Raw genomic sequence first — 11254 nt, 5'->3', positions numbered from 1 at the left:
AAAGTATCCGCTAATAGAAAATTGTGCTTAGATAAAAACTTAATTTGTTGAAGAAATATCGTACAGAATAATTTTACTTTTGTGTCTTGTGAAATTGAGCACCATTTTCTTTTGTCACATGTAAATTTTTTTAAACATTTTTCTGATTTACCGCAAATATTGATTTAAATGCTAGCAAGAGTTCGGAACAATTAAAAGGAAGCACTTAAGAAAAAAGAAATATTGGAAAGTTCTGATGAAGAAAAAGAAATTAAACATGTAATTACCGAACAGTTTCTTTTTAATGAACTATTTTGATTGGTTTGTGACGCAATAAAACATCCAGAAAGAATAATAGAGAAAATTAAGCTTTGGGAAATACTAATTGCAAATGATTTTTTCACAAAAGAAAAGTTATTATCCTAGCACTGAAATAATACATTGCGCTGATGAATGAATCTCAGCAACAAAATAATCCGTACAATTCCGAGATTAAGAGAGGTTCTACTTTTATTTAGGTTTTTTTATGTTTGCTCATTTTAAATCTTAGCACTCATACACATAAATAATGCAGTTTCTAAGAAAAACTTTCTTGCTTTCAGCTATTATTATGAGAAAAATGTTCATTCCGGGATGAAAAGTACTCAAGAACCCTTTCGAATGCATGCTTTTTTGGTACAGTAGAAAAGTTGCTTGTGATACTAATTTTGTAATTTTGAACATTAGTTCGTTTGTGTGGATCAAAATTCGTGCCAAAACAAACAGTGACAACGTTAATATGCAAACTCAAGATAGATCTTAATTCTAAGTAAAACTAATTTTATACGAAAAAAGAACCGATAAGTATATGTTGTTCAATCATGCTAAGCACACCTTGTCAAACCTAAATATTTCGGGTAAATATATGTCGTTATTTAGGTGTAAAAATATTCTTCAAAACTGTTTAGACGAAATGCTGTAAATGGTGAAACGATTTACTATCCAGCACTCGTACAGTAGTCGAACCTTGATATCTCGAACCTCCTTATCTCGAAACCCTTGGTGTCTCGAAAAAACATTTTCCCCCTGCATTTTCTATAAAAACCACTATGTATTCTCCATAGTTATCTCGAAATTTTTTTTCGAAACCCTTGATATGTCGAAATTTTTGCACAGAAGCAAGTTTCAGTTGTAGTTTTTCTTTGGCAATTTTTGTAGTAAAACCAGCTCCAGGGACCAGTTTCCATCTCTCTTCTTGGAAACTTTGTGATTAGGGGATTGAAGCAAGATAATAGGGAAGTGTTGGTATGAAAGGGATGCTGTGTTTTCCCCAGAGTTTAGAATCTTAGTGCATTTCTCTCGAACATGTCTCTCGAACACTTTGAGGGTAGGGGGTTGATTTTTCGCCAGTCAGTTTTCAAGTGAAAACGGAAAATGCGTTCCTCATTTTCATCATTCTGCTTTTTTAACTCCTACAAAATGTCTGCTGAAAACGTTTTGAATGTGGGGAGCTACTAGTTGAAGATAAGAATTTTTAAATTTTTAGCTGAAAAACCAAGTTGAAATTGTTGTTCATTTCAAAATCTCTTCGATAATTATAATTTCAAATCTAGTAAAATATTGAAGGGTACTTCATTGATTGTAATTCAAAGTGGTCTCATAGTACATATACAAATACATATAGCGTACGTGTGTGTAATTGTGAGAGTCTCTAGTGTAAATTTTTAAAACCTTGATGACTCAAAAACTCGATATCTCGAATTTTTTCCGTTTCGAGAGATTTAAGATATTGAGGTTGTACTTATATCCTTTTTCAATGCCCCCTATCAGTTCACACTTTCCCTTCATAGATATTTAGGGAAGGGTGGTCAAAAGCGGGTAAGTTTTCGAAAAACGCTCGAAAATTGAGGTTCTTGGATTTTACCGCAACAATTTCCGTTTTACTTCCTAGCAGGGTTCTTGAACTTCTAAATAAAAAGTTATTTTTGCATTATTTCAAACCCAAAATTTATTTATTATCAAACTTTACAAACATTCGAAATACCCTCTTTGCCCTAGCCCAAAGCGGGTAAACTTAACGAACTGTGATTTGGTAAATTTGCGAATCAAATATGAACTTATAAATGATTAAAACAGTTGACTAGCTAAATGCCATTATAATATATATATATATATATATATATATATATATATATATATATATATATATATATATATATATATATATATATATATATATATATATATATATATATATATATATATATATATATAAAACCGTTGTATTTGTCCAATTTAAAGTCAGCCCATTTGTTTATAAAGCATAAAGAAATAACTGATTAAATTAATAGAAAAATTAATTGCCATTTTAAAAAATAACTTTTAAAAGTTATACTTATCCTATTAAAATAAAAAATCTATGTCAGCACATGAGTCAAGAAATTATAAACAACTATATGATTAAATTATATTCCCGCTTTTTTTATTTATAATTATAACCTTAATTTAAAGAAGAAACAAGCGAAATGACTATCGTAGTTTGTAGGTGGATGATGTCAGAATAATATAATATTACTGACAGTTAAAAAAAATTAGCTGGTCTTCGACTACTCACAAGTTACAAATCTTCATTTGTTTTAAGAAATGTATCTTTTTTTTTTTTTTTAATTTTAAGCCTGGTTGCGAAATGCTGTTCACTGTTGTTTACTAGGACTAATTAAAACTCGGGGGTGTTCATGTTAATACGACATATGTATGCATCACTGCTTACAAACCATGGGAGGGGGGGGCGTACAAAGGCCTACCCGCTTTAGGCCACCCTCTCCTAGATATATCTTGTTCAAACTTTCAATCGTTAATAAAATAGTTTTCATTTATCCTTTTACGTTCAAATATTTTTTTTAAAACTTGGGATGGATAACTCGACGCTAGTACAGTTTTTGAAGAATTAATTCATTAATTAAAGGAAAATCGAAAATTACAAGGAAATTTAATTTCTATTTTGCTACCTAATACTCTAATCCTGTTATATGTGGCAGTGAGAAACAAAGGGATGTAAGTTGCAAATTTAAAACTTTTGGAGATGATCCCTTAAAATGGAAGGTGGACCTCTCCTCTGTTGTGGTGCAAGAGATTGTTCTAGTAGTCCTAATAGGTGCAGCCCTACAGCATGATTTAGAAAAACTTTTCAATGAAAGTCTATCTAGAAGCGGAACTTTAAACGCGTTTTACTCAAAACCTAGAAATCTCCACTTACTGTTTGACCATGGAATGTATGTAATTTGGCAATCTGCCAAGTAAAGACGATTCCATATGAATGAATCTAGCAGGGGAGAATGAAAAATAACAATGGGATTTTGATACACGAGTTTTATAATGGCACTAGTGCCTTATTCATTCATTGTATTCTGAAAAATAAAGTAGGGGGAAATAAAAATAGTTACCATGGAAACAGCAAAAAGAAAAGAAAATATTTTCATTTCGTTCAGGAACGTAAAAGCAAAATGGTAAGCTTGAAACCTTGTTGTGAATTATTAAATCATTTGATTTTTGCCGTGAGAATATAGATTGAATAAACTTTAGATTTAAAAAGTGTTGCTGTGAGCAAATTTTCATTTTTACAAAAATAAAGCTAAATATTAGAGAAGCAAAAGTGCACATCTGAAACAAACCAATTAACATCCCTATAAACTAATAGACACGTCCATTTCCACCTATAAACCGGATATCAGCCTTTCCATGTAATAGATGGTCAGACAGTACATCCCTTTGCTTCTCACTGCCTCAGATGTATTTACATATTTATATTAATTGTAATTAATTAATATAAAGTAACTTAAGTCAAATTTTATATTGTTGACCTAAATAGAAACTGACTTATTTTTTAAAAAATAATAGATACTTGTTAAGTAACTTATTTACGAATAGTTTTGCCATTTTCCATATTTAACTACTATTGAAAAAATCTTGAATATTTTAATTATCTGGACAGAAACATAAATGGAGTGTCTAAAAGGATCATTTAGAATACGTCTGACATAAGAAGCAAGAAACTTTGAAATATAGGGCATAAGACGCTCTTTTATTATCTTCAAAACTCTTACCTGTTACCACAATTTTTCCAGCGTTGACACTTGTGACCATTTCTCCTGTTAGTCTGTGGCGAGTTTGACACAAAAAGGTCCTCTGAGAGTCATTTTCCAAGACTCCATGAATGAGTAATTCTCCGGAATTAAGCACCGTATAAGAACTTCCTGAAAAGAAAAAAACGTTCTAGAGCATATTTCATTGCAATAAACGGTATCATCCTAAAATATTATCACCCATGATCGCTTGGCGTTTTTGGAAGGGCAAGCTCATCTTCCATAATTTATAGCCAGTTGTTTTTAGTTTGAATGCATATGTTGCCATAGTTCGTTTTAAGACAAAAAAATATTATTACATTGTAAATGAAATTTTATTATCGATTTATTTAATTCAATATTAGTTCAAAAACTGTAGAAATATTTGAAAATTTAATATTTTTTAGGTAAAAGAGAAATAACGAAACAGAACGTCTTTGCAGGATGAGAATCGTGTAGTCGTAGCATTATACAAGATATTCTTTAACAAATGAAGAAACACATGTTCACCAAAAGTGGCGATCAAGACTTTATTTTTTTGGGGTCATTTTCAATGAAATGGGCTCCCGTTGGTAGTTGGCGGGCACTAATTTATAGAATTTTTTTAAAAAGTTTTACTATTTTATTTGCTAGCTTATTTTTTCCTGTATATATTTCATATGATCAGAGCAGCAAATTTTGCTTTTAGAAATCAGCTTTAAATATTAAAAGTTATGTTTGGTATAATTTAAAGTCGTAGCTGATTAAGAAAACATTGATATGATACTAGAAAGTCCGTGTTGAAAAACAAGAAAGTAGACTTGGATGACGGAATGGCAGAAAGCAGTTTTCAAATGAGTTCCGCTTCTGTTTTTCCAGTGATAGTCGCCGCATACGAGTGAAGCATCGACGTGGAAACACGTGGAAACCGGAGCCCCAGTGCTCGTATCTTCCAACATGCTCTGCATTGTATATATATGCTTCTTTGGCCACCGTACTCTCCTGGTCTGTCTCCAATCGAACACGTGTGGGTTGCAGGGTTCGAAAATGTCGGATATTTTCATATATATATCGAAAATATTGGATATTTTCATATATATCGGATATTTTCATATGTATCCGATACTTTCAATCAGCACAAACTTAAATCTTTAGAATAGTAAATGCATCCTCAAAACTCTTTAATTATTATTACAAAATGTGGGCTTAAATTTAAGGTTTCTTTCATTATTTATATTTAATCTTTCATTTTACATTTTTATCAATTTTAATTGAGTTAATTTAGCATTAGCTGCTTTACTCATTTTTCTTCTATTAGCTACTTTTACACAGTTATATGTTTCAGAAATAAAAAATATGCATCTGTCACTGCACAGTCATAAGACATTTCTTTTTTTTTTTTTTCTGACCAACATGCATTACACAGGTCAACAAATAAATTTTTTTATTTCGTGCCCAGAGTTTGAGAACTGATTTTAGATATGCTTGGGACCTTGAATCGAAATATGAAATTAGTTTTTCTCTAGCAGCTCTACTTTTTTTAAATAAATGCTGCTGTTTTACCCAAAATATGCAGTTTTAGCTCCATTTTGCGCACTTCTAAAGCAAGTGTAGGGTTCTTAAACAAGGATTTGCTTCTGGCATATTTATCCTATTGTCAGCCTGCAGTCTAGTAACTTAAAGGAAAATTCACCAGATGCAGTAAAAGTTTGACAAGTTTAGTAATAATGCTTCAACAAGTTAAGGTCAACCTGTATATTCTTGGCTTGCATATATTCGCTTCTTGCGAAGTGTGATGAGCTGGATCTTTGTATACAGTATTTTTCAGGGACTGATTAATATAGCTGTTGACCCGAAATAAGCATTTTTTGTGGGGTCCTCTGAAGTCAACCTTATAAACATAAACAAAGGGGAACCACCATTTCAGGGGTGTTGAGGTGTTTTACCACTCGTTCAAAATATTTGTTGGGAAGCAGAGTATCCCACACTCAAATACACGTAAAAAAAGGTAAATAAATAAAGGAGAAAACTTAAGAAAATGAAAGAAAATTAAGGTAAAGTTTTCTTAAGTAAGACTACTATAATTTTAGTCATTTTGAGGGTCTTAAAAATTAGAAACCCATGTCCAAGAGCCTAATTGATTGTTTGGTAATCAATCTCTTATTATTTGTACAATACAATAGGAATAAAAAATCCCTGTTTTGTGTTTTATTTGATCTATAGATGTAACTTCAACCTGTTTTATGTATATTAAAATGTTATGCCTTAGAACTTTGAGCTTCTGGGCAAAAACTGATGTCATATTTGAACTCAGGGTACCAAATTTATACGAAATCAGTTTCAAAAACCCCAGCACCAAAATCACTGTTGCCCTGTGTTATTTAACTAGGCACTTTTAATAAAATTAAAATAGTAACATTACTCAAAGTTTTATGGATATAAAACAAAAGAGAATTATTTTGCTGCATTAATAATGTATTAATACATCTTAGAAATATAGCACATCACTATTTGGTTATTTTTAATAATAGATGAACAACATTAGTATGATTAATATAATTTTTACATTGAAAATACCGTATTTAAAAAAATAACTATCGAAACTATCAAAATACCATGATATTTTCAAAATAAATATTGGATATATATCGTGATATATATCATGATATATATCGACTGGTGTATATCGGCGAACCCTGGTGGGATGTGATAGGACGCCGTTTGCAAAATCTGTCCCTGCCTCGTTCAGAGGACGAACTTTGGCGAATGGTTGACAGGGAATGGAGGGACACCCTCAGGACACAGTCCGCACTCTTATTGACTCTGTACTTAGATGTGTTGCTTCGTGCATCGCCGTTCCCGGTGGTCCTACCTCCTACTGAGTCGACGTCGTTTCTGTTGTGTAATCTGAATATTGGTTTGAAATAAAGATCACTTATTGTTCCTTGCTGTCTCTGTCTTTTTGCCAAATTTGATCCCTTCTGGACCACTCCTTCTTTGGTGTTGCATTTTCACTGTCGAGCAGTGTAATTATTGCTTAGCTATTTTTTTTTTTTTTTTGTTTCCTATATTTTGTTAAATATCCGACATTTTGTTAATTGATAAAATGGAGCTAATAGCTAACTAAAAACTTGACGCGATGGTTTAACATTAACGTCGTTTTTGGACTTTGGAGCTAAAACTAAAGCAAAACAATTCACAAACATAAGTACTATTCAAAGTTCATGTTCCCCAGTATTATTGCCAATATCTTCTTCGTCTTCTTCTTCTTCTTCAGAAGCACAATAGCCTTTTACAGGCTAAGGCTGACTTGCCGATCCTCCTCCATCTGACTCTGTTAGTCATCACGGCGGCCTTCCATCGGTTGACTTCCATTAGCTTGAGGTGTTTTTCCACATCGTCCAACTATCGTTAGGTTCTCGTCGTCTACGTCGAGTACCTCTAGAAAGTCTATAATTCTCTAGAAAGTCGCTCTTTTGGTAGGGAAAGCATCGGCGTATCTATACAGATGGCCTAGCCAAACAATACGTGAGAACTTTATAGCTCTTACTATATCAGTCCCTCCTATTTGCCATATTTTTTGTAAATTTCATAGTTGTAGAGAATTCTCCAACAATTGTTCTCCTGAATAGGTCCAAAAATTTTCCTTAACCCCTTCAGACCTAGTGTCCGGTATACCGGACAACCCCACTTTAAACAGCTGCTAATCATTTAATAATTGATTTAATTAGTTGATTTTTTTTTTTTTTTTTTGTAGTGGACTCTTTACATTCTGCTTATTATAATCTGTGAAATAATTTTTCGTTTTGGGATTGACAACACTGTCATATAAGGATTGAGAGATAGAGAGTGGCTCATTTTTCCAACCATGGATTTTCATATGAAAAGCGAGGTTTTTTCCCTGATTTTTTTAAAAATATATCATTTTTAATTAATCGTTTCAAACGCTTATATTATGTTTTATAATTGTTTGTAGAATATTTTATAATGAAGTTTGTTTGGTATTTTATCGTTTTTGTATATGAAATATTGATTTCAAAAATATAAATCCGGAATATTGGACGTGCCATAACTGTTTTAATTTTTTTCCTACAAACTCGAAATTTTGTCTATTAGATACCCTTTACCATAGTACACTGTGTACCAAATATCAAAATTTTTGGTCAAATATTTCACAATTCCGACTGAAGGGGTTAAGACTTTTCTTTTAAAGAGTAGCAACTTTTCCTTCCCTGCTTTATTTAGCGTCCAACATTCACTTCCATCCAGAACAATAGTCCTGATTAAAGTTTTATAAAGGCTCAACTTTGTATTTAGGGAAATAAACTTAGATTTTAGTTGGTTTCTGAGGTCATAAAAACTTCTATTGGCAGAAAATTATGTTATTAATTTCAATGTATTGCACCATAATACATTCACTTCCATCCAGAACAATAATACTGATTAAAATTTTATAAAGGCTCAACTTTGTATTTAAGGAAATAAACTTAGATTTTAGTTGGTTTCTGAGGCCATAAAAATTTCTATTGGCCAAAAAATATATCATTAATTTCAATGTACTACCCTATAGTATTTCAAATTACAACCTTGATCAAAAAGAAAAAAAATAATAATAAATAACAGGCGCAAATAGGTAGAATGTAGCAGTGAATAATACTTTTCTAAAGAAATCAATGCACTACGTTCTATCCTCCTAAAGGAATAACCCTAAATGTTTGTACTAATTACGTGAAATAGTTAGTCTTCTGCAATGTATAATTTACTTTCCCTTAGATTTAATTAAAGGTTGGTTCTTGCTTTCTCGAAATAACTTATGTATTCCAGAAAAAATAAGGAATTTCATCAAAGTATGTGTGATTAATTGCAAATTAAGTTATGAATAATTATTTTCTAAATAACATTTTTATTGGGAGTATTTTTTCAGCGTTTGTGAATATAATTTACTGATATTAATTAAGCAAAGTTTATTGTTTTCCATTTACAAGAGAATGTCACAATTAATTTTGCCCCCAATGTTTCTCTCTTGAAAAAGAAGGTAATATTTTCATGATCTTTTCTTTTCTGTTTTGAAATTGTGGAGAAAAGAAATTATGCATGTCAGAAACAACACTTTTTGCACATTTTGACATTTTTTAATAGTTTATTAAAGACTAATTTTTCTTTAATTAAAAACAAAATAAATAAATACATTGCTTAGTGCAAAAACTCTTTTTTATACAAAGTAATGTATCACAATGAATGTTAAGAAATTTTTGTATTTATGGTATGGAAAAGCAAAATTTTACTTTTGTAGTGACATCACTGCAAATGATAAAAACGATAATAACGATAAAAACAATAAAATAACCACTAAAGAGCAGTGGTAGTAAAGGTTTTTCTCACTTTTGAAGCTCGAAGTACAGTTTTTTTTTAATGAAATATACCCTCTCCTCCCTTTACTCTCACCCCCATCCAGAAAAAAAGAAAACAAAGTTTAGTATTTAATGTAAACGTTAAGTTAATACAATTTTCAATTTTCAAAAAAAAAAAAAAAAGACCAGCGTCTAACCTCTACACTACTCTGTTGGCTCTCTAAAAAAATAACTAGTAGAACCATCGTCCCTTATTTAAACTATCATTGTTAAAAATATATGCACTGTAAACATATTCCGAAACTTCACAGATTATTTCCGGACTACGTTCCAGGAATTAACGAATTTCCAAAAGTTTAATGAGAGAAACAAATAATACTTGCGAAAAGTACCCAGAATAGCTGCACGTTTCGTAAATGCAAACCCTACTGTTATGAGAAGCAGTTTCAGCTACCAGTGCGAAGGTGTACCAAACTTCTGTGTGAAGTTCTTTTATCCGTTAGCTCTGCTTTGGTCCTTTCAGATTGACTGAACAGCAAACAAAGGAAAATATGGACCCTGAATACCGCATCTTTGCAAGAACTGCAGGCAAATAAGCTAATTTGCTTGCAATTCTGCCTAAGCTTCTGCCATATCTGTTTTAAGAGCTGTTTTCAGTAAATTCGGTAGGGGAAAATTTATTGTTGTAAGCATATCTGTATTTTTTGGGAGGTCCCTGGTTTATTCCAGGAACTTTTATTGGGAGGTTTGTGAACGCTCTAGAAACATTTCAGGTTCATTTCAGAACGGTTACTGATATCTTAAGATGAAGTTTGCTACATGTTTATGCGGGTGAATGGCCTTTTTGAAAATTCTATTAAATTTATCATGCGTTCTTTTAATTATTTTTAAATTATGAGACTGCTTTTAATAGATGTGCAATTAATTTTAATGGAAAATGAAAATAAACTTAACTAAACCACAAAATATTACCTAGAAATTAACAGTTAACGCATTCTTGTTTCTCAAAATGTATATAACGGAGTGCTGTAGGAATATGTATTAGACATCCATTGCCATTATATTACGAAAATTTCCCTCCAATAACGTACTGAATATGAAAAATTAGGATAAACAGCTAAAAAGTTTAAAAAATTCCTTTCGAAACTTTATAGTATAGTGCTCGATAAAAGTTTAACCATTCATTTGAATTTCTTGTGAAAAATTCTAATTTAACTACAGAGGATGCTGTTGCTCATTTTTTTATTCTTTATTTTTTAGCATTAGTTCTTGAACATAGATTCCATTGGCCAGAGTGCGCATAGATAGCGCATTCAGCACAAACACTTGAATTACACTAATCGGTCAACAAGCAACAAGAAATCCCATTCCAGATTTGAACTGTGACAGAGCTATATCGACTACTATAACCAGACTTAGGAAAGATCACTTAAAAGGGATGCGGATTTCTGCGGACGGACAGCTTAGTTTCACCAACTTTCGTCTTCATTGCCCAAATGACATCCCACTATTTCGTCAACACATCTTCAGCTATCCAGCAATCCAGTCCAAACTTTTTAACATCGGCTTAGAAGACCCAGTGAACCGACTCTATACAGATAAGGCTGTCGAAGTTGCAAAGGCTGTCTACGCCAGCTTCGGAGCCGTATCATTGCACATTATCATAGACATGACGTCATCATCATCACGTGAATTAGAGACAGTAAAATGTAAACATGCAAGCAGGGCCATCCCAAGATAGGACGGCGCCCGGGGTGAATATTTTCTGACGCTCTTTTCCCACATACGGAATGTTGGTTTTTTGATAAAATATCGAACATTTTTGTATCAATTACATTACATAAT

At 31.9% G+C, this 11254-nt stretch overlaps 1 protein-coding gene across 1 annotated transcript in view; it reads right to left on the bottom strand.

Moving 5' to 3' along the window:
- LOC129222426 (cell adhesion molecule DSCAM-like) overlaps window positions 1-11254 on the bottom strand; it is a 133980-nt gene that overhangs the window by 103915 nt on the left and 18811 nt on the right. The window contains exon 4 of the mRNA XM_054856938.1: window positions 4062-4211. Coding sequence (XP_054712913.1) covers window positions 4062-4211 — 150 coding nt within the window. The remainder of the gene's footprint in view (window positions 1-4061; window positions 4212-11254) is intronic.

Source organism: Uloborus diversus, chromosome 5 (assembly GCF_026930045.1).
Source record: "Uloborus diversus isolate 005 chromosome 5, Udiv.v.3.1, whole genome shotgun sequence".
NCBI classification, from domain to species: domain Eukaryota; kingdom Metazoa; phylum Arthropoda; class Arachnida; order Araneae; family Uloboridae; genus Uloborus; species Uloborus diversus.
This window is presented reverse-complemented; position numbering and strand designations above follow the sequence as displayed.